The 27,919-nt window shown below is 39.2% G+C and overlaps 1 protein-coding gene across 5 annotated transcripts in view; it reads left to right on the forward strand.

Moving 5' to 3' along the window:
* The window catches only part of MTFR1 (mitochondrial fission regulator 1), a 66,546-nt gene that overhangs the window by 30,426 nt on the left and 8,201 nt on the right, over positions 1-27,919 (forward strand). For all 5 annotated transcript variants that reach the window (XM_080646730.1, XM_080646732.1, XM_080646733.1 and 2 more), the window contains 3 exons: positions 337-479; positions 6,332-6,430; positions 18,991-19,106. In XM_080646730.1, coding sequence (XP_080502856.1) covers positions 414-479; positions 6,332-6,430; positions 18,991-19,106 — 281 coding nt within the window. In that variant the 5' untranslated portion in view covers positions 337-413. The remainder of the gene's footprint in view (positions 1-336; positions 480-6,331; positions 6,431-18,990; positions 19,107-27,919) is intronic.

A 27,919-nucleotide genomic window follows, 5' to 3' on the forward strand; every position in this document is an offset into this window, starting at 1 on the left:
TCTGTTGCAGTTTTGGATGTCTTCCCTGGCTTTGTAGCCTGTAAGTCAGGTTCTGGTAAGATAATTATTTACTAGATATATTTTCATAAATATATTTCCTACTTAAATTAGCCATAAGTAGGTTTTTATTGCTTCTAAGAACCCTGACTGGAAAAAAAATACTTTAAAAAATTGTACCATTAGTTTACTCAAAGTTGATTATAAGCAGTATTGGTTTTCTCTTAAGTAAATTTAGACAGTTTAAAATGTTTTAGACTAGACTTATTTTTGAGACATGTTGCAGACAGTAAAGATTCTAAATAATTTCATTTTAATATTTGCATTTTAAAATTCTAGTGTTTTTTATGGACCATGCGCTGCTATGTACGCCTGAAGTACTTGAAATGCAAATTTGGAGACACTTTGCCATCTAAATGCTTGGCTGGATTAAGCGCCTAATTAGGATGGTTTTTCAACAGGTTGGAGTAAACATGCAATCGGTGAGTGCTCAAAATTCATTTTTAAAATCCAGACAAGATTTTTTTCTGAGAAAGTGAAATGAATCTATATATGACCAACAATTCAATATGTTTATGTACTATTTAATTTGCTTGCTGTTTAAATGATAGAAGAAAATCTTTACCTAGCATCCTAAGTGAGGGAGTAACTTTCTGGGTTACATTGAGTTGATTGTTAAAAGCAACGTATTTGTTATTAGGGAAGAAAAGGGTTAAGTATATGTAGGAGTCATTGAATGAAATATGTTTGACTAACACATAACTCAGTGTTGTGGAATTATTAATATTTAATGCTATATAATGTGGTTTATCACATAACTATTTAAAGTAAAAGGTAACTCATGTTTCCTATCATATTACAACTATAAACATGAAGAAAAAAACTAGTATAATATGATTATTCTCTGCTAAAGATGGGTTCCATTTTTTCAAGGTAAATCTCAGAACTTGCATGCTTTTTCTTATTGTATTTATATCAAAATACTCTGTTCCTACATCTATGTGTTTAAGGTTAGCTAGAGAATTCTGTTCTACTGCTGTTTGTATTTTTTGTTCCTTAATATAGTTAATACTTTTATTTAAAAATCATGAGATTTAAAAAAATGTATTTTCAACATTATGATAGCATATCTCTAAATATCCATTCAAAATATTCCCAGATTTAGCACAAATTGGTCACTTGTTCTTGTCTCTGTACATTTTTTTAAACCAGGTCTCTTCAGAAAAAATATTTAATGCTTAAATTTGAAAAAATGTTCTTAATGTTTTAGGATGACCAGAGTTGTTGTTATTATTTTTTAAATCATTTGACCTATAAAATAAAAATTGAGCCTGGCTGGTGTGGTTCAGTGGTTGAGCTTTGACCTATGAACCAGGAGGTCACAGTTTGATTCCCAGTCAGGGCACATTCCTAGATTTTGGGCTTGATCCTCAGTGGAGGGCTTGCGGAAGGCAGCCAATCAATGATTCTCTCTCATCATTGTTGTTTCTCCCTCTCTTTCCTCTCTGAAGTCAATAAAAATATATTAAAAATAATAAAAATTATAATTCAGAGATTATCATACATTATTAGGCAACATATGATGTAACTAATAGTCCCTTTCATGGGGACCTTTAATGGAAATGAAACTGCCTGTATGTTTGTAACACTAAAGCTGATGATTTTCATTTAGGTCATTAAAAAGTTACCTGACTAATAAGTGGCAGAGCTGTAATATGAACCCAATTCTGATTCTAAAATCCTTCCTCATTTTAGTTACCTTGTATAATAGAAGGGAAAGAAGACTTAATATTTATTAAAGACATATTATATATAAATATCTTAAATCATTTAATACTCATAGACTGGTGAAGTGGATATTGTCCCCATTTTATAGATGATGAAATGGAAGCATAGAAGGAACAATAATTTGGCCAGCTTTATACCAGCAATAAGTGATAGAGCCTACTTTTTTATTGAATTTATTGGGGGGTGATATTGGATTATAAAATTATTTAGGTTTATTTTTCTAATAGAGCGTACTTTGAAAGTCAGGCCTATATGCTGCTAAGACCTCTTCACTACCTTCCGTTTGCCTCAAAATTTGTTTGAATTTAAAATCATATATTCACATCTTCCCAAACTTTCTTCTCAGTCTGTTATATTTATGTCCTTAAGCAAAAATATTTTTAAAATAGAGACCTAAAGAATAATATGGAGTTAATGTGATTCTGATTAATCTCAGTATTTTATGTTGAAAATAGTTACAGCAAATATCTAATTTGTATTAGAAATATGTATATTTCCAGTAATACTTAAAAATTGTACCCTTGTTTTCGTTTGTTCTTTGGAAGATGAATGTGAATGTAGCTAGGAGTTCAGAGTAAGGAAGAAAACTGAAGGAAATGTTACCTTCATTTGAGAATTTTGAAATTGTTAGAAGAGTTTCATCTTTATCTCTAGCACACCCTCTCCTCAGCACACACTTTTAATTTTCTCTTGGCTTCCTTGGAATTAAGAATTTTCACTTGTTTGGTCCTAGATTCCCTGAAAATTTTATAGTGGCATTGACATTCTTCCCAGTAAAATGTTGTTTATGCACACTATTTTGCATGTAATTTCAGGGATATGTGAGCCCCAGAAGTAAGAACCCTTGTATTAATATTATATATAAATGATATATATTGAACGCCGCCAGTGTGGCTCGGTGGTTGAGCATAGACCTAGGAACCAGGAGGTCACAGTTCGATTCCCGGTCAGGGCACATGCCCGGGTTGTGGGCTCAATCCCAATTGGGGTGCATGCAGGAGGCAGCCGATCAGTGATTCTCTCTCAGCATTGATGTTTCTCTCTCTCTCTCTCTCCCTCTCCCCTCTCCCTTCCTCTCTGAAATCAATAAAAATATATTTTAAAAAATGGTATATATTGAGAAAAATACCTTTGTTTAGAATTAAATATATACTTTTTCCTGCTAAATGGTGCATCTCAAATAATAGTGGAGATTAAACCAGTTTATAACAAATGAATTACCACATAAAACTTGAGTGCAGTCATTATGATGAGACACATGACAGCTTCAGATTCTAGCTTCACACTTCAACACATCTACAATAGCATTTCACAGTGTTAAAAAAAAAACATCAAATTGCTTTCCTGTGTCATCCTTCTCCTTGCTGTCATCACTTTCAGCACTGTTGCTAAATCTTATGGACTGCCATTACTAGACACAGACATGCAAACACACAGAAATTCATTATTAGATTACTTATCTGTAGTTCTTATAAATTAATTGCTTCTTAATGGGATTGAATTCTTATTAATGACATTGATTTGTCTAGTAATGACAGTTTTCTCCCTGTCTTTTCTCTTACATTTGAAAAAATAGTAATGACAGTTTATCTTTAGAGAAAGTCTTTCCTTCTCCAAACAAGTATACTGACAAGACAGTTCAGCCACCGTTAGGGTAGGAGATGCACTCCCCTACAGCCTCCCAGGGTACAGATGGTGACTTTTCAATACCATCTGTTCGTTATTTCTTCATAGCCATTTACAATTTCTCCCCCTCCATGAAAGCTGAAAAGGAAAAAATAAAAGCCTAGTTTTAGAGTTCCTGGAAGTTAACTGCTCACTTTTTTCCTATAATCCAGGAAAGGTTATGGCTCTTCTCCTTTTTAAATATTCCAATCATTAGCTTACATAGTCACTTCATATTTCTTGGTGCTAACTGCTATGCAATTCACAAGTAACAGGAGAACAACATTTTGTTAAGTCTACTTTGTATACTTGAAAAAATAATCACATAAAGCAATCTGTTCTTTTACTTCCTTTAACTTTGTACTAGTATAAACCTAAATAGTCTACTTATTCCTTATAAGTAAAAGCTCAGACTTTGTTCACCTTCTCTTGTAGAAGCCGCTGGTATTTTTTTCCTTCTGATATTAAGCAGATGGGAAGGTAATAGTAGTTGAAACAGTCCTGAAGCATGCCATAGCAAGGAATGCTAAAAGCTGGCAGAAATATTAGTTCCTGACTGTGGCAAATCTTTTCTAAATTTTTCTTTGTTAGCTTTTGTCCTCTTCATCTCCAGTTAAGATCTTTGCTTACTGGAGGGACAAGAGATTTGCTTTAGACTCTATGTAGTTGTCATATTGTGATGCATAGTGTTCTACTACTCCTATATCATAGAATTTTGATTTGTGACTAAATAAAAGACTTGAGAAGAGAAATGACTGAAAGGTATATATACTATTGCCCTATGGATTTATTTTTAAAAGATCAAGACCTATGAACAAATATAAGGTAAAGAGTTTGCTTAAATACTGTTTTAGAATTACTTGCCCATGTTTTTATTTTTTCTTGACCTTGTAAAACTGCAGTGCTTCTCATTGTCCTTTAGTGAGATATTTTTTCTTCTCTTAGTCCTTGTGTGTTATTGGTAGTAGTCCTGTGATAACCCCCTCTATCAGTGGTTCTCAACCTTTCTAATGCCGTGACCCTTTAATACAGTTCCTCGTGTTGTGGTGACCCCCAACCATAAAATTATTTTCATTGCTACTTCATAAACTAATTTTGCTACTGTTATGAATTGTAATGTAAATATCTGTGTTTTCCGATGGTCTTAGGCTCTACAGCAGCGGTTCTCAACCTGTGGTTCGTGACCCGCAGGTTGAGAACCGCTAGCAGGGTCGCCTAAGACCATCGGAAAACACAGATATTTACATTACAATTCATAACAGTAGCAAAATTACAGTTATGAAGTAGCAACGAAAATAATTTTATGGTTGGGGGTCACCACAACATGAGGAACTGTATTAAAGGGTCACGGCATTAGAAAGGTTGAGAACCACTGCCCTATATGAACATTGGTAGGCATAATTTGAGTTCCTGAACTACAGGTAATTTCTTTCTAAGCATCAGGGTAACTTTGCCTCATATTCTTTGTTTAATATTCATATTTCAATATTGATGTCTTGTTTTTCTAATGACCAGTTTTTCAATCTGTACCATCTTTTAAATTTATATTTCCAAAGCAAGAGTTATAGTTTCCATTGGTTATAGTAGCTAGTTGTAGGTTATAGGACCTCTCCCAGGTGAAACTTTGAATATCATGAGGAGAATCACATAACAGCTGAGGCAGATGCCAGAAGTATCATATACTGTATATTACCCCTTGATCCTCACTTTAACTCACACTGTTATGCCTAAATTGGACTTGGTTGATAAAATCTAAGAAGTCAGATTTCTTCTATGCTCCTTTTGATTTGTGCATACTTTTAGAATGCTGTAAAGGTCTACTTTGGGTTATGTATTGGAGGCACCACTGTTTGCAATAACATATATTGCTTAGTCATACTGTTTATATTAGAGTAATTTCATTCTTTTAATTAGAATATCCATGGAGTGACTTTAAAAAGGGATCGGTGTCCATTGCTTAAAATACATTTCAGCTGATTTGGTACTATTTAATTTTAGGATATAATTGAATATTAAAATTTAATGAATGAAATATAATCATCATATCAATCTCATTCTTTTCTTTTTAAATTGCTTTTAATAGCATACTACCTCTCTTTACCTCTTCTTCTGTCTAGGCTTTCAAGTGTAGCACTCAAAACAGATGGATAGTTTTTTTCTTTAAGGAAAGATCATATACGTGGGGAGAAGTTTCAAGGTACAATTTGTGATGATTTAACATTCTACATGTGTGTTTTTTTGTTTACTTTTTGCTTTGGGAGTTTGTTTTTGTTTTTACTTTAAGGCTAGCACAACATCCTCTGTGTATTATGATTTCGTCTGGGAAAATTTTGCTCATTTAGGGTTACCACTAGCCCATTTAGTACCTTTTTGTAAATTAGAAAAAGGGGCCTTTCCCCTGGGAACAAGACTTCACAAGAAAAGTATTGCAACTGGATTTTGGCCCCTGCTCACCCTTGGCCAAGTGTTTTTGTGTAGCAAACAAAATGCATTACCTTGCATGGTACAAATTCAGATTCTGAACTTTGTACTGATTTGGATTTGTTTTGAAAAGTCATTATAGATAAAGTAGCTCATAGTTTTAAAAAATGTATGTGTATGTAAAATTAGGAAACTAAAAGTATAGAGAAGAGGTAAAATAGTGTTCCTTTTGCAGAACAGTATGAAAATAAATGACATATTTACTTCAAATGAAGTATTATTTTACAATTTTTTTTCAAATTGAGAAGTATTAGTTTATTTCCCATAACATTTAGACATTCTGATTCTATAATTAATGTGTCAGCATGTTATGCAATTAATTGTTTAGGGCTTTGTGTTAACAGTATTATAAGTCATGTAATTAAACGTTTGTGTTTTTTTCTTTTTTCTGTTTACTCAGGTACTTTGGTCTGGGAAGCCATATGGTTCATCTCGAAGTATTGTACGGAAAATTGGTACTAATTTATCTCTGATCCAGTGTCCCAGAGTTCAGTTTCAGGTACTATATATTTAAAAAATTTTGTATTAGTGTTTGTATTAGGAACATATGTAAATAGGCAAAATAGCTTTACTAGTATTTGTTAAACATTTCCCCTATCAATGCTACTATCAATAAAATAAGAGAATTTTTATCAATCATAGTAAAGTCTAATCTTAGTTCCTCTGAGAAGTGATTATTCAAGATCTTTAAGACATTTACCCTTCTTAAGAATACATATGTGGGGATTTAGAAACACATAAGAAGCCAAGCAGTTGTTATTTCCCAGGTGACCTGGAAGGTAGGCCTTATATTACTTTAGGAGATTCAGGTTCCACCATTATTTTCTTCAGTTATTACACCTTTGTCTTTGGATAGCCACTCTGTTTCTCTTGTTTATTTTTAGATGTCTCTGCGCATGCCTTTTAAGTTGCTTTCCCCATCCTTTGTTTAAAGCTTAGCATTAATTTTGGGAACTACTGCCTTGGCAACAACTGTGTTAAGACAGGTAATTGTGGTTCTCTGAATGAGGTAATAGTCGAACACTGAATTAGGAATACTTTTGAATGCTCAGGTCTTAGTCTCTTTTAGCACCAAATCAGGGGAAACTCCACTCTTTGCTTGCAGGTAAATTGCTATTTTCTTGATTTGGGCTTTTGTTCCTTATTGCTGGTATAGTGTTAGACATGCTTTGTTCTTGTTTTTCATTAATTTCGCACAAGAGTTACATACAAAACCTTTTAGTTCAACATTTAAGAATATAAAGTTCAGCAGATATCTATACCAATTTAAAATAATAGATTGGCATATAAAATGCAGAAGATAAATTTAACTCATTATTCAAAAGGTCAAAAGTGTCCCTATGAGCTTATATGATATTATGTCATACTCATAAATCACTCTTCCTGGTAGATAGTAGTAAAAAACACACACACAAACCTGTTCCTAAGTAAGTGGTAGCAATTAGTGTTCAGTTTGACTAACAGGTTGCTCATTGTTGTGCAGTAGTCCTGCTTACAAATTGACTGGCAAAACCTTTGTGTATCAATCTAGAAACAGGCAGCTTAGAAATTTTTAATAAGTAATTTTGATCAAACAATAGGCTTTAAAAAATAATAATCAAAATGAAGAAATCTGTGGTAGTGAATCTCTCCAGCATAATTTCTGAGAATTCAGTTCATTTTACTTCCTTCAAATAACTATTGTTTTAACTAAGGCTTGTTAAATTTTTTTCTGATTTGCTCAGTTCCATTCAGTTTTTCTTTTTACATATTTATCTACTTAAACCAGTGGCAGAAGACCTTGCTTCAATAGTTGTGTTCATGTAGCTAGAGACATGTAACAGGACATGGGGATGGATAATCTAGCATTTTCTGGTAGCAAGCAACCCAAATCTGCCTTGACAGTCAGTAGGCTGAAGTACTAGAACCAAGTACATTTCCTGGGAAGGAAATAACACTTTCTCGGTCACTGAAAAGGGTATGAGTAGAATAAAACTGTTACATTTAGTACAGGAGCTGCATTTGAAAAGAGATGGATTAACATAAGGAGAGGAGTAAAGTAAGAGAAATATTGGTCACTTACTTGAGAATGTAGTGGAAGACATTTGTTTATACTGAGACTTTTACTTCCAGGCAGTTTTGTTGCATACTGAGTCTTTTCAAATTAAACATCAATATTAAAGTGGGTATTTTATCTGCTACTTACTTATTATAAATATGCTGTTTTTACTCTGTATTTTCTGTTTTTTTAATACATCTATCAGAAATATTAAAAATGTAGAGTATTCAAAATATAAAGGATGCAATTTAGATTAATACAATTGAAAATGCATTTTTGCTATTTTTTTGGCTTATTAGGGGGGGAATGATTGATGTGGAATGTATTTGAATTGTCTAGAAGTCCAACATGAGTAAATACTATTATAGAAAGTGTGGAATTGGGGAGTCACAGTTGGATCCAGGCATACTGTTTCTTACTTCCTAGGTTATTTTGAGAGAGACATACACATTTTCCTCCCTCTTGTTGCTCTTCTCCCTTTTCCTGTTTACCCCCAGACCCTCTCACTCCCATTCTTGGTGTGTCATGAATAGAAAACATCAATATTCAAACATTAGTGGCTGAGTCTTGTCTAGAATATTTGAGTGCTACATACTCAGATTAGTGTTCTTTATACAGGTACGCTTCTTGGCCTAACTGGTGTCACTGTATGTCATCATTTTAAAATACAGAATTTCTATTTTCAGTTTTTCTTACTATGGTAGGAATTGGTTAAAAACAAAAGGAATAAGTCTGTAAGAAAAAAACTAGAGATTACTATTTTACTGTGTTCATTTTAAGAATACATATTTTGTATTTGGGTATAAACAAATGGTGGTGGTAAAATAGACTGAATCTATTTACTATTACATTCTTTTTGGCAAGAAACTGAGAGCATCCTCATACCAGTGTGTTTTTTTATGAAGAGTCACATACTGACAAAATGAAATTTTTAAATATTTCATTCTAAGTATTTTGATTTTTGAACATGCTTTGTATATTTCTTTATTTTATTAAATGAATCAATTTCCTTAGTGAAGTTTTACATTGTCAGAATATTTTAAATTATCTGAAGTTACTTAAGTAAAATATTTCAAATATAATTGGATTTTAGATTATTTAAATTGTATAAAATGTTCATTAAACTGCTTAAAATAGTAAAAATACAATACTATTGCTGAGTTTTTGCTCTGAATGAAATGCTTTTCCACACTTTCTGAAAGGAATTTGGATACTTATAAATCAATAAGCACTAACTTTAATTTAAAATTTTACAATGCCCTTGATTTAAAAATAAATTATATTCCTTTCACTGTTGTTTTTTTCCTCCCCCACTACTAACAATAGCCATGGTAGGACAGGACCTTGCTGGAGCCGTCAGTAAGTGGCTTTTTCTTTTTCAAACTTCCCATCAGTCATCCATGCATGTCAGTAATGGCGTCTAAATCATATTTCAGAAATTCCATATTGTCAATCCCCTTGCCTGCACTGACTTCACTTTAACTGGTATTTGACTAATTGAGTTGTCCTTCCCATTCCATGCTTATGTTACTCAGTGCACATTCCAGCAACAACTGAAATGGCCTTTTTTTTTTTGTCTTTGCAAGTTATTAATCTATCTGAATAGAAGCCATAACCATGTACCGCAGGGACCAACCAGTGGATGATGGGGTTTATCAGCTCAGTAGGCTTATAAAGTATATATATATATGTTTAATGACATATTTTAACGCAAACTCTAAAAATTGTGTCTTGTGGCACTATTTGTAATTATTGTTTTGGTCAGGTTATATCTATTACTAAGTGTATTAAAGCCAGTCTTCAGCCCTGGCTGATGTGGCTCAGTTAGTTGGAGTGTCATCCCGTACACCGAAAGGTCACAGATTCGATACCCGGTCAGGGCACTTACCTAGGTTGTATGTTTGGTCTTCAGTTGGGGCACATGGGAGAAGCAACCAATCGATATTTCTCCTCCCTCCCTCCCTCTCTCCTTCTTGCCCCCTTCTTCCCTTCCTCCCTTCCTCTCTTCCTCTCTCTAAAATTAATAAATATATCCTTGGATGAGGATTAAAAAAAAAAAAAACAAAAAGAAACCCCAAAACCCAGCCATCTGTGTATTTTAAAGTAATTATATATATTTTACATTAGATCTCTAACGATTTCATTTTACCACTATAATTTCATGTTACCACTCATAATAATATAACTATATGAGGACATAACCATTTCCAACAATCAGTACACTCTCGTGTGATACCCTGATCATTTCATTAATGGAACAATGACATACTTTTCACAGTGTGAATGACCACAGAGATAGATAATTTTTTATGATCACTTGCACTGTGGCAAACATAATATTGTTCCATTCATGAAAAACTCACATCTAACAGAATATACTAAAGTGGTTTAAAAGAAATACTTTGTTTATAAATAATAACTTTATTATAGAGATATATCAGTAGAAAATCCTCTCAAATTAGAAAATCATACAACTGAGTGTCAGATTAAATTAACATTTTAAGAAAGCAAAAACTACTTTTATCATTTTCATGGTTCATTTTGCGAAATAGGTTTCATTATTTAAAAAAAATCAAAACCTGTTACAATAACTATTTCAGTTTTAAAAATTAAACTATTGTACATCCATGTATAATTAAACTATTGGACTAAAATTATCTATATATATAAAAGACTAAGTGACGGTTACTACTGGAACGACTGACCAGTCGCTATTATGCGCACTGACCACCAGGGGGCAGACGCTCAATGCAGGGGCTGCCCCCTGGTGGTCAGTGCACTCCCATAGCCAACCTCCCGCATCCCCTCACCCCGGGCCCTGATGGGGGAGAGCGGCCAGCCAATCTCCCATGGTTCGGCCCCTTGATAGGCCTCAATCACTGGCCAGGCTGAGGGACCGCACCTGTGCATGAATTCGTGCACCGGGCCTCTAGTCTGATAATAAAGAATTATTCTCTTTTTGGTAATTTTTAAAAAAGTATGAAATAGCCTTTTATAAAAAGACTAGTGGCCTGGTGCATGAAATTTGTGCACATTAAAAGGGAATTAATTAGAAGAAATATTTTAATATTGCCCTTTCTCTATAATAGAAGTGTCAGAGATGAAAGAAAATTAGTAAAATGTATACTAACTCTCACTCCTGTCAGAGTCTGGGGCACACCACGGGACCTAGAGTCAAGTCCCCGCCCACCACCCGCACGCACTTCGAAAACGCAGGAGACCCAGATCTGGCCAGCCCCACCCCCATTGGGTGGGGAGCGCGGCCTGAGGTCTCCCAGCCCGGAGCTGGGGTTCGGGGTGCGGCCTGAGGTCCCCCGTCAAGCCCAGCCCCCCCTGCAGCATCACGTCAGCGCTGAACGGGGACGCACGCAGGCAGTGTCACATCCCTAACCGGGGATGCAGGCAGGCAGCTTCACCTCAGTGTTGGGCGAGGACACGCAGGCAGCGTGATGTTAGCGCTGGGGGTGGAAGTCCCCAACCCTGTCCCCACCCACAGACTGGTCATGACTGTGACACTGTAATGGACAAATTAGCATATTACCTCTTTATATGTATAGACTAGAGGCTCAGTGCACGAAAATTCATGCATTGGGGGGGTCCCTCAGCCCGGCCTGCCCCCTCTCACAGTCCAGGAGCCCTCAGGGGATGTCTTACTGATGGCAGGGAGCGGGCCTAAGCTGCAGTCTGGCCTCCCTCTGTAGGAGGCGACTTGGCCAATAAGGGGAAGCGCCGCCCCCATCACCCCACCGCTGCTGCTACTGCCGGCCACTGTGGCTGCCTGCCCTCGGCTCTCAGCCCTCACAGCCGCCGCGGCTTTGTCCGGAAGGACGTCTGGAAGGACATTCGGCTGTCTGATCTAATTAGCATATTATGCTTTTATTATTATATTCTAGAGGCCCAGTGCATGAAATTCGCCTCAGTTCAGCCTGCATCCTCCTTAATCCGGGACCCTTTGGGGGATATCTGACTACTGGGTTAGGTCCGATCTGCAGACATCCCTCTCACAATCCGGGACCACTGGCTCCTAACTGCTCTCCTGCCTGCCTGATCGCCCCTAACTGTCCCCCCTGCCAGCCTGGTTGCCCCCAACTGCCCCCCCCCGCACTGGCCTGGTCGCCCCTAACTGCCCCTCCCCCGCCAGCCTGGTTGCCCCTTAGTGCCCCCTCTGCTGGCCTGGTCACCCCCAACTGCCCCCCCCTCCGCCAGCCTGGTCACCCCTAACTGCCCCCCCCCCACCAGCCTGGTCACCCCTTACTGCACCCCCTGCCGTCGTGGTCGCCCCCAATTGCCCCCTCCCGCCAGCCCTGTTGCCCCTCACTGCCCCCCTCTGCCAGCCTGGTTTCCCCTTACTGTCCCCCGCCAGTCTGGTCACCCCAACTGCCCCCCCCCTGCGGGACTGGTAGCCCCACGCAGCCTGCTGCTCAGTCATTTGGTCACCCCTCACTAACCCCCCCCTGCCAGCCTGGTTGCCCAACACAGCCTGTTCAGTCATCCGTTCGGTTGTTTCGAATGCGATGGTCGCTTAGCCTTTTATATATATATTTATATATATATATATCCTATCTAATAAAAGAGTAATATGCAAATTAACCATCACTCTGCTACACCCACCAGCCACGCCCACCAGGCAATCAGGAGCAAATATGCAAATAAACCCAACCAAGATGGCTACGGCCACAGAGAGCAGGAGGGAGACTTGGGTTTCCCTGGCAATGGAGGAAGCCAAGCTTTCTGCCTGCCCTTGCCGGCCTAGACCTCCACTCAAGGCTACAAAGTTTCAATGATAGAAGATACATAAACCCAAACAGAAATGGCGGCAGCCATGGAGCTGGAAAGAGCAGGAGGCTAGGGTTGCCCTGGGTGATGGAGGAAGCCAGGCTTTCCGCACACCCTGGCGGGCCCAGGCCTCGCTTAAGGCTACGAAGTTTCAATTTATAGATGATACATAAATCCCAATAGAAATGGCTGCTGCTACGGAGCAAACAGAAGGCTTGGCTCCGCTCCAGGCTACAAAGTTTCAATTGTAGAAGATAAACGCCAGATCCAAGGGCCTCCACTTGGGTCGCCAGGGGGCGTGGCCGGCCTGCAAACCACCACAGGCCCCTCGCCCAGGCCACCCCACACACCAAGGGAACCCCCACCCTGATCCAGGACACCCTTCAGGGCAAACCAGCTGACCCCCACCCGTGCACCAGGCCTCTATCCTATCTAATAAAAGAGTAATATGCAGATTGACCATTACTCCAACACACAAGATGGCTGCCCCCATGTGGTCAAAGATCCTGCCCCCATGTGGACACAAGTTGGCCACCACAAGATGGCCAGCAGAGGAGGGCAGTTGGGAGGAACCAGGCCTGCAAGGGAGGGCAGTTGGGGGCGATCAAGCCTGCAGGGGAGGGCAATTAGGGGTGACCAAGCCGGCAGAGGAGGGAAGTTGGGGGTGACCAGGCCTGCAGGGAAAGGCAGTTGGGAGGGACCCAGGCCTGCAGGGGAGAGCAGTTAGGGGTGACCAGGCCTGCAGGGAAGGGCAGTTAGGGGTGACCAAGCCGGCAGGGGAGGGCAGTTAGGGGCAAACAGGCTGGCAGGGGAGCAGTTAGGCATCAATCAGGCTGGCAGGGGAGTGGTTAGGGGGTGATCAGGCTGGCAGGCAGAAGTGGTTAGGGGCAATCAGGAAGGTATGCAGGTGAGCAGTTGGGAGCCAGCAGTCCTGGATTGTGAGAGGGATGTCCGACTGCCTGTTTAGGCCCGATACCATCATGCCTCCCTCGAGGGGTCCCAGATTGGAGGGGGTGCAGGCTGGGCTGAGGGACCCCCCCTCTCCCCCCCAGTGCACGAATTTCGTGCACTGGGCCTCTAGTATATATATATAGATTAGTATAATTACTTTTTATTTTTTCTTTTGAATGAATATGGTTTCCCCATACACTTCATTAGGCTTCTCCTTCTTAAAAATTTTTTTTTAAATTGGGTGAAGCTACCATCTGTGGGATTATGACTGAACGCCTCTAAGTCAGAATCCCGCCCAGGTGGAACGATATGGCAGCACCGTGGAGCCTCGGTTGGCCTGAGATAGCCAGTCCCCCGCCATCCCCGCCAGCGGGCCGTCGGGACCAGGGTCCGGTGCGGAGAGCCCTTCGTCCTGGGAAACGGGGTGTGGCCGGAAAGGGGGCCACCCCCACACCCTTCACGCAAAGCACATTCGTGTGGAACCTGGCGCTAAACCATTCGTAGACGACCTGCTTCTGGGTCGGGGTTTCGTACGTAGCAGAGCAGCTTCCTCACTGCGATCTATTGAAGGTCAGCCCTTGACACAAGGGTTTGTAAATAAAAAAAAAAATCTTTATTATTCAAAGTATTACATATGCTCCCTTTTTTATCCCATCAACCCCCTTCAGCCATCCTCACCTCCTCCCCCCCTTTTTTTGGTGGCATAAATCACTGTTAGAAATGACATAGATTTTACCAGTTCTGGAATTGATTAAAAATAAAAGTCTTAACAGTATCACTAAAAAGGAGATATATGTACTACTATACGTAATACTTTAAACAGTAAAATAAAATTAATAATAAAAATGTGAAAAAAACACAAAACAAAACAGTATCACTAACTTTTTCATTTCATTTAGCACATAGTATAGACATGGTTTTATTTCAGTGATGAAATATAATCAGTGCTTAATATGATTGCAAACTAAGACCATGGAGTAATTTGGCTTATTTTTTAAAGTTTGTGCAAAAAGCAACTTCTCATGTCTAATATATGAAGTATTACAGATATCAGTTTGGGAAACGTTTGATCTTTAATAATGCTATAAAAGACTGAAAAGCTGCCACAAAACGGGTTAACTTTTATGTTTTTGAGTGCTTATTAATTTACTTTTAAATTTCATTTTTCAATTAGGGCTTACATTTAATATTGCATTAGTTTCAGGTGTACAGCATAGTGGTTATTTTCTTAAAAGTATCATTTTGCTTCCTTTTATAAACAAACTAGAAGCCCATTGCAGGAAGATTCCTGCAAGAATAGGGCTTTCTCGGGCCTATTCCTGCGAGGCGGGCTTCGCTCCCGTCTCCGCTGCCTCACTCCCGTCTCTGCTGCCTCGCTCCTTCCTGTCTCCGCCGCCTCGCTCCCTTTTGCAGCGCTTGGCTTCCTTCTACGCTGTCTTCAGTCTTCCCTCCACGCCTGCGTATGTAAATCAACCGCCATCTTTGTTGGGTTAATTTGCACACTCGCTACTGATTGGCTGGTGGGCATAGCGGAGGGACAATCAATTTGCATGTTTCTCTTTTATTAGTGTAGATATCTGGGAAGAAAATGGCAATTTTTGTAACCTATGGGAAAGTAAGAAATCTTGAGGTCAAACTACAAAGTAGTAGCTATATTGGAACAAATTTTTATTTTCTAATCAAAGAATTATAATCAGATAGGTCTTCATGAATTAGCGCCTTAAGAAGACATCTTCCAGATTTTAATTTCATGATCTCTTGTTTGTACAAAACAGCTGTTAATATTCTGTCTTCTAGGAACTTCTACAGGGCTTGGGGAATCTTCATGCTCAAGGATCTCCACATAACCCATGTAGAGTCTTCCTATTATTTTTATTTTATTTTTTTCAAAAATATATTTTATTGATATTTTACATAGAGGAAGGGAGAAGGATAGAGAGCTAGAAACATCGATGAGAGAGAAACCTCGACCAGCTGCCTCCTGCACACCTCCCACTGGGGATGTGCCCGCAACCAAGGTACATGCCCTTGACCGGAATCAAACCCGGGACCCTCCAGTCCGCAGGCCGACGCTCTATCCACTGAGCCAAACCGGCCTCGGCCGAGTCTTCCTATCATATACTAGAGGCCCGGTGCACGAAGAATAGTGCACAAAGGTTGGGTCCCTCAGTCCGACCTGCACCCTCTCCAATCTGGGAACCCTCAGGGGAGCCCTCTCCAATCTGGGAGTTTCTGTGTGTCTTTGCAGTCATATGAGCGAATTGTCTGAGACCCCAACCCAGTTTGGTTTGTTGCTCACAGAATGGAGGCATTTTTTTTCTTTGCTTCATTGGTGGAGATTTCCCGGAAGTTTTAGGATATCTTCCCTTTAATTTTTCCTAGACACTCTGATTTTACTTATGTCTCTCACTTTTGCTTTTCCTCCATCTCCCACTGCAACAGTAACTTGCTCCAGGCTCACTTTGCTCTAGGACAGTGGTCGGCTCTTTGGCCCCATGAGTGTGTGGCTCTTCCACAAAATACCATGTGCGGGCGTGCACGTACAGGGCGATTGAAACTTCGTGGCCCATGCGCAGAAGTCGGTTTTCAGCCTGGGCGAATCTGTTTTGAAGAAGTGGCGTTAGAACACACAAGGGGCCAAAGAACCACATGTGGCTCGCAAGCCGTGGTTTGCTGACCACTGCTCTAGGAGATCCGTCTGCCACCAGAACTACTACTCCCAGAATTCCTGGTGCTCCCCGTGCTCTTGGTTTTCCCTTCCTGCTCTGTCTCTGTCCCATGTCCTCCTGCTCTGCCAAGTCCTCCATACTGCCGGCTCTCCTGCTCTGCTCTCTGCCCAGTGCCCGTGTATGCAAATTAACCTGCAATCTTTGTTGGGTTAATTTGCATACTCACTCCTGATTGGCTGGTGAGCATAGTGGAGGTACGGTCAATTTACATGTTTCTTTTATTATATAGGAGGATTACTAGAGGCCCAATGCATGAAATTTGTGCAAAGGGCTTGGCCCCCGCTGCCACGGAGGCTGCCTCTGCCTTGGGCCTACTCCCCAACCCCCAGGCTTTGTCCGGAAGGTCGTCCAGTCTAATTAGCATATTATGCTTTTATTATTATATGTAGGAATATTATTATACCATTCTGCTTTCAGTAACAGTAACAGAATCTTACGAGTTTTCTCAGACTATTGAGATCAGGTTAACATACCCATTTTATTGAATATATATTTCTTTACTGACACATGGATAAATTCCTGAAACACATAAAGGAGAAGTACAAAAATCTCAGTTTTTATTTTTCTTTCATCATCTCCCTTGACAATGTACTTACTGATGCTGATACTTTTTTTCTCTTCTGACCACAATTATTCCACTGCATGCAAAACATTGGTAATTTGAAAGCCTTTTTATTTTAATTCCATTATTTTGTTTTTTGCTCAGGATTAAGTTTTTAAATCTCTACTCTTAATATAACTTGTTTTCTCTCTTGCCTGTACCCCCGTCCTCTCCAAAAGCCAATTTAAGGTATTTTAAATACTTGATGTTCTTATTATGTTATTGTTAAAATATCAGTTTTCTAATGCTACTTTATTAAGTTAATAATGTTAGATAATTATGATACATAATGGATACACATACATGCCAGAGCTAGTATGTTTAGTCAAAATTTTATTCATAATATTAAAGATATTTTAAACTTAAAACTAGTGCTATGTATTTGTATGGTATGTTTTACATTTGAGGAAGAAGCATTATTTAAGTGTAGCTTTCAAAATCTTAATCTGGCAATGATACCATTAAGGTTCAAACAATGTACCGGGTTATGGTACAACCTTTTTTTTTTTAACAAAATATTTTTTATTGATTTTTTTTACAGAGAGGAGGGGAGAGGGATAGAGAGTTAGAAACATCGATCAGCTGCCTCCTGCACACTACCCATCAGGGATGTGCCCGCAACCAAGGTACATGCCCTTGAATAGAATCGAACCTGGGACTCTTCAGTCCATAGGCAGAAGCTCTATCCAGTGAGCCAAACCGGTTAGGGCTGGTACAACCTTTTTGATAAATACATTAATATGTAAATTTCTCTGGCCTTTTAAATTATATTTTTTAATATTTTTAAAATTGATTTCAGAAAGGAAGAGGGGGAGAGAGGTAGAAACATCAATGATGAGAGAGAATCTGTGATTGGCTGCTTCCTGGTTACAGTAATATTAATACTGTAACCTGGCCCTGGCTGGGAAACAAACCGTGACCTCTTGGTTCATAGGTCGATGCTCAATCATGGAGTCACTTTTTAAATCACTTCATTTTCTTTTTCACTTAAACCTCATTCCAGCTTGTTGAAAGCGTTATATTAATCTGATAACTTTATTTTTAAATTATTATCCATTGACCATATGGCTCTGAGGCATTATAACAAAAATTTAATTCAATTAAATTATATTTCCAATTTTTTAAGGTAAATCTGAGAGCTTAGGTGCTTTTTCTTTGTTGTATCTATTTAAAAATACTCAGTTCCTTCCTCTATGTGTTTAAGGTTAGCTAGAGAATTCTGTTTTACTGCTACTTGTGTTTTTTGTTCTTTAATATAGTTAATACTTTTATTTAACAATCATGAGCTTTAAGGATTTAAAAAAATCTATTTTCAACATTATAACAGTATATCTAGAAATATCCATTTAAACAATTCCCAGATTTAGCACAAATTGGTTACTTGTTCTTGTTCCTATACTTTTCTTTTAAGCCAGATCTCTTCAGAAAAAATATTTAATGCTTAAATTTAAAAAATGTTTTTAGTGTTTTAGGATGACCAGAGTTTGTGCTTTTTGTGTGTGTGTGTTTTTTAAATAATTTGTCCTGTAAAATAAAAATTGAGCCTGGCTGGCGTGGCTCAGTGGTTGAGTGTTACCTATGAACCAGGAGGTCATGGTGCGATTCCTGGCCAGGGCACATGCCTGGGTTGCAGGCTCAATCCTCAGTGGAGGGTGTTCAGGAGGCAGCCGACCAATGATTCTCTCTGATCATTGCTGTTTCTCTCTGTCTGTCTCTCTCTCTGAAGTCAATAAAAATATATATTTTTTAAAAATGAAAAAGGTAAATTATAATTCAGAGATTATCATACATTATTAGGCAACATATGATGTAACTAATGGTCCCTTTCATGGGGGACCTTTAATAGAAATGAAACTGCCCGTATGTTTGAAACACTAAAACATGATTTTCATTTAGGTCATTAAGAAGTTTTATTCTAATATTTTGGTGCCAGATGACAATCTTTCCCTATTTGTACCTTATAGCTTACCAGTCCTACAACAGAATGGAGCCCCAGTCACCCAGGAGAGGATGCAGTGGCATCTTTTGCTGATGTTGGATGGATAGCCGAAGAAGGAGGAGAGTGTTCAACAAGACGAAGGTTAGTCTGGAAACCTATGAGAACTGAGATAGGATATTTATTATTTTAAAAGATGTTATCTTTGTGGTATTTACCTTTAATAGCTGAATTTGGTCTCTAGTAATTAACCGAGGTTTTCTTTTTAGCACTCATCTGTTCTGTTTATTTTAAAGACTCAGTATTTATAAATTTCCTAAAGACATATAACTGTTGTGTCCTTAAGAATTACAGAATTCCCTGCCTGTTAGAAGTTCTAATATGAGAGAACTGTCATAAATATGTTTATATAAGTATAGTACTAAAATGGTATTATTGGTGTAGAAAAATCAATGTGGGTTATATTAGAGAATTTGTGTGATCATTGGAGAATAAGTCCTAAAAATTCTGAATCTAAGTGAGTTATGATTCAAAGGAAACTATATGTAAGAGTTAGGGACTTACATTTATTTGAAAGAGCCTATTTGAATAAAGTATTACTATGGCTCAATCTAATAAACAATTATTCCACATATTCAACTCTTCATTCTTAGGCATTGAGGATACAGAGATTAAAATAAGACATAGTCCTAGTTTTCTAGGAATACTTGGTGTGCTAGAGGAGATTAAAGAAGAAAACAGTAATATTAATACTGTAAAGTCGACTAAATACAGAAGGCCACTGTGGGATGAAAGAGGTTTGGCCAGGCTTCTCAAAGAAGGGGATGTTAGAGCTGAGGATGAGTAGGAACCAAAAAGATTGAGTTCCTGGGTCTGTTGGTTCTTGCTATGCCCTGGGAGTGGTAGCTCTTTAAGAACTCATTTTCCATTGGTTATATTCCTTTGTGACCCATGAGTGTAAGTAGGATCACTGGCTACCAGAGTCTGGTGATCTAGAGGTGTCCCCTGGTGCGGCTTAAAAATCAGGGTGCCTCACAAGGGTGTAAGCATCTTTTGGGAGAGATACTAAGTAACTGGAGTGAGACAGAGGAAGAGTGCAAAGATTGCATCTACTGGCCTCTGTTCCCTGAGAGACTCTGTAGGCCTCTAGATGTGTGCCAAACCTGAAGCCTGTCCTTCAGGCCAGAGCTCCTGGAGGAGCAAATAGGCCTTCTCAGAATGACTGGGGGGGATGTTTCAGTCTGCTGTCTGTGCAGTGCCCTGAGGATGGTAGTTGGCCAAGACCTGTCTCTTTAATTTTTATGGTCCTGTGGGAACCAGGAATGCAAGACTTCCTTGCCTTCAACGCCAGGTGATCCAGGGTTGTCCCTTGGTGGCAGCCACAAAATTTGGGGCATTAGACATAAAAAATCGGGGCACAGACTCAAATGAAAGAGCCCCTCTGGAAGATACTGGTTCTCTGGAGCAGGGCAGAAGGGAAGGTTAAAGATGGTTCTTGTGGGGTACTATCTGAAGCTATGGGCAGAAGGCCTAGGGTATTTTTTCAGGGGGGTTGGGGAGGATGGCACTTACAGTTGGTGCCTGCCAGCCTCCATCCCCAGAATATATCCTAGCAGGCCCCTGCATGTGTAGGTTGGCGACCGCTGGGTTAGATGACTGCCCCGCAGGCTGATGCTTTAAGATTAGCAAATGAGACTTTTACATAAAGTCCAGGCAGGATCAGCTGTTTCTGTGTTAGACCCTGGGGTGAGTGAGGCCCAGCATGAGAGCAAATTTAAGGGACATTTCTCAGATCACTATAGCTTTGTGGATCTCTTGAATATGAATCCTGTTGGCTAGACGTCTTGGGTGCTCATCTCTAAGATGCAGGTCTTAAAAGTTGGGGTACCCAATGTGGTGTTCAGACTCTCTGCTCCACAGGAAGAAGCTGTGGGTTTTGAGTTCCTTCCCAGTGTGGGTCACTGCTCCTGGGGTGGGGTTTATTAAGAGATTGTGTCTCAGCCTCTCCAGCTTTAGTGCTATTTTTGTTTAGTGCTGTTTTGTTGTTCGGCTAGATTTTACTTTTCAGAGGAAACTTCCATACAGAGCTGTAGATTTGGTGTATTCACTGGAGGAGGTGAGTTCAGGATTTCCCTATTCTTCCTGTGTTGCCATCTTGAACCAGAACTCAGTATTCCTGGGTATGGATGGACCAGTTTATTTCACCATGCACCAGTTGATGGACATTTGGCTTGTGTACAGGGTTTTTGAATTAACGTAAGTTTTCATTTCTCTAGATTAAATGCAATTTCTGAGTCTAAGTCATAAGGTGGTTGCATGTTTATTTTATTTTATTATTTTAAATAATTCTTTATTGTTGAAAGTATTACATATGTCCCCCTTTTCTCCCCATTGACTCCTCCAGCACACCCCTGGCCCCACCCCGGGCCTTCAGCACCCTATTGCCTGTGTCTATGGGTTATGCATGTATGCATACAAGGTCTTTGGTTGATTACTTCCCACCTACCTACCCTCCCCTGCCTTCCCTCTGAGATTCCACAGTCTCTTCAATGCTTCCATGTCTCTGGATCCACTCTGTTCATCAGTTTATTTTGTTACTTATATTCTACATGTGAGTGTGATCATGTGATACTTGTCTTTCTCTGACTGACTTATTTCACTTAGCATGATACTTTCCAGGTCCCTCCATGCTGTCTCAAAGGGTAAGAGATTCTTCTTTTTTACTGCTCCATTGTATTCCATGGTATAAATGTACCACAGTTTTTTATCCACTCAACTACTGATGGGCACTGGGGCTGTTTCCAGATCTTAGCTACTGTAAATTGCTATGAACATAGGGGTGCATACATTCTTTCTGATAGGTATTTTGGGTTTCTTAGGATATATTCCTAGAAGTGGGATCACTGAGTCAAATGGCAGTTCCATATTTAATTTTTTTGAGGAAACTCCATACTGTTTTCCATAATGGCTGCACCAGTCTGCATTCCCACCAGCAGTTCCCTTTTCTCCACATCTTTGCCAGCACTTGTCATTTGTTGATTTGTTGATGGTAAGTGTTCTGACAGGTGTGAGGTGATAACTCATTGTCGTTTTAATTTGCATCTCTCTGATGATCAGTGACTTTGAGCATTTTTTCATATGTCTCTTGGCCATCTGTATGTCCTCTTTGGAGAAGTGTCTATTTAGGTCCATTGCCCATTTTTTAAATTAGATTGTTTGTCTTCCTTTTGTTAAGTTGTATGAGTTCCTTATATATTTTGAATATTAACCCTTTATCAGATGTACCATTGCCAAATATGTTCTTCCATACAGTGCGCTCCCTTTTTGTTTTGTTGATAGTTCCTTTTGCTGTGCAGAAGCCTTTTATTTTGATGTAGTCCCATTTGTTTATTTTCTCCTTAGTTTTCCATTGTTGTAGGAGATGTATCTGTAAATGTATTGCTATGAGAGATGTCTGAGATTTTGCTGCCTTTGCTTTCTTCTAGGATTTTTATGGCTTCACGACTTACATTTAAGTCTTTCATCTATTTTGAGTTTATTCTTGTGTATGGTGCAAGTTGTTGGTCTAATTTCATTTTTTTGCATGTATCTGACCAATTTTCCGAACACCATTTATTAAAGAGACTGTCTTGACTCCATTGTATGCTCTTGCCTCCTTTGTCAAATATTAATTGAACATGATGGCTTGTATTGATTTCTGGGGTTGGTTATGGTGGTTTTGTAGTATAACTTGAAATCTGGTATTGTGATTCCTCCATCTTTGTTTTTCTTTCTCAAGATTGCTACAGCTATTCTGAATCTTTTTGATCCCATATAAATGTTTTGAGTATTTGTTCTGGATCTGTGAAATATGCTGTTGGTATTTTAATAGGGATTTCATTGAATCTGTAGATTGTTTGGGTAGTATGAACGTTTTAATGATGTTGATTCTACCAAGCCATGAACATGGTATATTCTTCCACTTGTTTATATCTTCTCTCTCTTTTTTTCAACGTCCTGTAGTTTTCCAAGTACAGGTCTTTTGCCTCCTTGGTTAAGTTTATTCCTAAGCATCTTAATTTTTTTGGTTAAATTGCAATGGTAAATGGATTGTTTGTTTAGTTTCTCTTTCTGATAATTCCTTATCCTGTACACTGAGTGGCCAGATTATTATGATCTCTGAATGCATAATAATCTGGCCACTCAGTGTATATCCTATATAATAAAAGGCTAATATGCAAATTGTCCCCTCGACCAGGAGTTCGACCAGCAGGCAGGCCGGCCAACTGCCCATGTCCCTTCCCCCTGGCCAGGCTGGTTGGACCCCCACCCATGCACGAATTCATGCACTGGGCCTCATATATATATATATATATATATATATATATATGTGTATGTATGTATATGTGTGTATATATATATATGTGTATATATATATATGTATGTGTATGTGTATATACACACACACACACACATATATACATACATACATATACATATACATACACACACACACACACACTGAGTGGCCAGATTATTATGTGTTCAGAGATCATAATAATCTGGCCACTCAGTGTATAATAAAAGGGTAATATGCAAATCTACCAAATGGCCGAACGACCAGTCGCTGTGATGCACACTGACCACCAGGGGGCAGATGCTCAATGCAGGAGCTGCCCCCTGGTGGTCAGTGCACCGCTCAGCCACAAACTGGGCTGACTAAGGATGTCCAACTGATGGCTTAGGCATCCCCCAAAGGCTCCTGGACTGCTAAAGGGCGCAGGCCGGGCTGAGGGGGACCCCCTCTCCCAGGGCACGAATGTCGTGCACCGGGCCTCTAGTTGGTGTATAAAAAAGCCATAGATTTTTGGGTGTTGACTTTATCCTACTACATTGCCAAATTCGTTTATTAAATCTAGTAGTTTTTTGGTGGAGTCTTTAGGGGTTTTTTAAGTACAATATCATGGCATCTGCAAATAATGAGAGTTTACTTCCTCCTTTCCAATTTGGATGCCTTTTATTTCTTGTCTGATCACTATGGCCAGGACTTCCAGTACTAGCCTATATAATAAAAGGCTAATATGCAAATAGACCGAATGGTGGAATGACCAGTTGCTATGATGTGCACTGACCTCCAGGGGGCAGATGCTCAACATAGGAGCTGCCCCCCGGTGGTCAGTGCACTCCCACAGGGTGAGTGCCACTCAGCCAGAAGCCGGGCTTATGGCTGGCGAGCGCAGTGGTGGTGGCGGGAGCCTCTCCCACTGCTGAAGTGCTAAGGATGTCCACCTGCTGGACTGTGAGAGGGCGCAGGCTGGGCTGAGGGACCCCCCCCTCCCTTTCCCCTGCCTCTAGTGTTGAATAAGAGTGGTGTAGGGGACATCCCTGTCTTGTTCCTATACTTAGGCAAAATGGTTTTAGTTTTTGCCCATTGAGTATGATGTTCGCTGTAGGTTTGTCATATATGGTCTTTATTATGTTGAGGTATGCTCCCTCTATTCCCACTTTGCTGAGAGTTTTTATCAAAAATGGGTGTTGGATCTTGTTGAATGCTTTTTCTGCATCTATTGATATGATCATGTGATTTTTGTCCTTCAGTTTGTTTATGAGATGTATCACGTTTATTGATTTGCAAATATTTTACCAGCCTTCTGTCCCTGGGATAAATCCCACCTGGCCATGGTGTATGATCTTTTTAATATATTGCTGGTTCTGATTTGCTAACATTTTGTTGCTATTAGCATCTATGTTCATCAGGGATATTGGCCTGTAATTCTCTCTCTTTTTTTTAAAAAAAATATATTTTATTGATATTTCACAGAGAGGAAGGGAGAGGGATAGAGAGCTAGAAACATCGATGAGAGAGAAACATCGATCAGCTGCCTCCTGCACACCTCCCACTGAGGATGTGCCCGCAACCAAGGTACATGCCCTTGACCGGAATTGAACCTGGGACCCTTTAGTCCACAGGCCGAAGCTATATCCACTGAGCCAAACCGGTTTCGGCTGTAATTCTCTTTTTTTGTAGTGTCTTTATCTGGTTTTGGAATTAGGATAATGCTGGCCCCATGAAAAGAGCTTGGAAGTGTTCCTTCCTCTTGGATTTTTCGGAATAGTTTGAAGAGTACAGGCAGTCCTCAGGTTACGTTGGACTCGACGTATATCGTTTCGTGGTTACGTTGCCATCTCCCATTTATTTATAAAAAAAAATTCCATCATTTCAACGTATGTATATATATGTGCTTTACGTTTTTTATTATTTATTTACCACAAGTCAAGGTCAGAAATTGTTATTTTTCTTTTAAATTTTTTTTATGGTTTCACTTCATTACTGCTGTGTATGTGCTCCATGTGAATGATGTAGGTGGGTTCCTACTTAAGGCGAAAATCGCGTTACATCGTGCCGTAGGAATGGATCTCCGCCTAACCCGAGGACCTACAGTATAGGTGTTAGTTCTTCTTTGAATGCTTGGTAAAACTCCCCTGCGAAGCCATTGGGACCTGAGCTTTTGTTCGCTGGGAATTTTTTTTTTTATTACTGCTTCCATTTTATCAGTTGTTATTGGCCTATTCAGGTTTTCTGATTCTTCCTGATTCAGTTTTGGGAGATTGTATATGTCTAGGAATTTGTCCATTTCATCCTCATTGTCCAGCTTGTTAACATATAGTTGGTCATAGTATTTTCTTATAATCCTTTGTATTTCTGTAGTGTCAGTGGTTACTTCTCCACTTTTGTTTCGATTTTATTTATTTGGGTCCTCTCTCTGTTTCTTGATGAGTCTGGCTAACGGTTCATCAATCTTGTTTATCTTTTCAAGAATCAGCTCTTGATTTCTTTGATTTTTTTTTTTTTAGTTCCTATGTCATTTATTTCTGCTCTAATCTTTATTATTACCTTCCTTCTAGTTATGCTGGGCTTTTCTTGTTTCCTTTCTATTTCTTTAAGTTGTAGGGTTAAATAGTTTATAGTTGATTTAATAGGGTTGTTCACAGAGCAAAAGTTATTTCAATAAAGTCTACTTTATCAATTTTTCCTTTAATGGAAATGCTTTTGGTGTCAGTGTAAGAACCCTGTGCCCAGCCTTAGATCCTGCAGATTGTTTTTCTTTTGTTTTCTGGTTTTGGCGTCACGTTAATATTAGCTTCCTAAAATGATTTGGAAAGGGTCCCTCCTCTATTTTCTGATCAGATTGTGTAGAACTGGTATTAATTTTTAAAAATTTATCTTTATTATTGAAAGTATTACAGATGTCCTCCCATTGACCCCCTCTACTCCACATCTGCGCCCCCCCCCCAACCGCCTCCCCTCCCCCTGCAGGCCTTCACCAACTATTGTCTGTGAACATGGGTTATGCATATACGTTCTTTGGTTAATCTTTCCCCACCCCTTCCCTCTGTGGTATTAATTCTTTAAACATTTGGTAGAATTATCCCATAAAACCATCTGGGCCTGGAGATTTCTTTGGGGGAGTTTTTTTCTTTTTTCTTTTAGAGTTTTAAAATTATGAGTTCTATTTTCTTAATGAAGTTATTGGACTATTTTATCACTTTGACATTGGATGAGATTAGTTTCTGCTTTTCAAGTATTTGGTCCATTTCATCTATATGGTGAGATTTATGTTTGTATTAATGTTCTTAATACTGCAGATCCTTGAATGACACAGTAAGTTCTCGATGGATTTTTGGAAAATATAGGGTTTTTTGTTTAAATATATTTTTGTTGATTTCAGAGAGAAGGGAGAGGGAGAGAGAGAGATGTTATGTTAGGGCTTCCGTCTGGCTCTCCCTCCTGTTTTCTCTGTGTTCAGTTTTTCTCTTAAAAAAAAAACCCAAAAAACTATTCCTTTTTTAAAAAATATGTTTTTCTTGACTTAGACTGCTGAGACTATTTTTCATTAACTTGAAAAGTGATGGTAATTGCTTATTGAATTATTTTTATCAGAGCTGCTCTAAAATCTGTTAGGTAATTTTAATATCTATGTTATCCCTGTATTGATTGTCTTCTATTTGTTTTATGGGTATGTTTTTTTTAAAATTTATTTTTTAAAATATATTTTTTATTTCAGAGAGGAAGGGAGAAGGAGAGAGATAGAAACATCAATGAGAGAGAATCATTGATCGGCTGCTTTCTCCTGGGGATTGAGCCCACAACCCAGGCATGTGTCCTTGACTGGAATCTTAACCTGGGACCCTTCAGTCTGTAGGCCGAAGCTATATCCACTGAGTCAAACCAGCTAGGGCAAGATTTCATTTTTTTTAAATGGCCGAGTAATGTTGTATATGTATATATCACATCTTTATCCATTTGTCTAGTGATGGGCACTTAGGTTACTTCCATATCTTGGCTATTGTAAATAACACTACAGTGAACACAGGTGTGCATATATCTTTTCAAATTAATGTTTTGGATTTCTTCAGATACATAACCAGAAGTGGAATTGCTGGGGAATAAGGTAGTTCAGAGTTTACGTAGTCTGCCATCTTAACCAGAAGTCCTCAGTATGTGTTCTTTCTGGTTCTTGGTATGAGTTATTTTTTATTGAAACCTAGATATTTTGGATCTATGAAACTGGATTTTATTTAGACCTTTTCTTTTAGGTCCTTTTTCTGACAGTACTCTGGTCGGGGAGGAGTGAGTGCCATTTGTGTTACTGCCAGTGGGAGCACAAGTCCAGGCTTCTCACTGGCCTGAGGGTGGGAACTCGGGCTCCCCGGGAGGCCTCTTGTGAGACTAAACCAGCAGATAGGGAAGTGTGCCTTGTTACTGCTGGATGGGGTGAAATTCTAGGCTCCCTAAATTGTGTCCACTGGTAACACAGGGAGGTGAGGTACCTGGTTTAAAGTTCCTGCTGCCTGTCTTCTCTGACAACCACCCCCCAGGGTTTGAGGCACCTCGTTACAGCCTGGTAAGAGTGGAAGTTGGCCTTGCTGCATGGTAGAGGTGGGGCCACAATATTTTCTGTGGTGGTGGCTAGAAT

Source organism: Plecotus auritus, assembly GCF_963455305.1.
Source record: "Plecotus auritus genome assembly, chromosome: 11".
NCBI lineage: Eukaryota > Metazoa > Chordata > Mammalia > Chiroptera > Vespertilionidae > Plecotus > Plecotus auritus.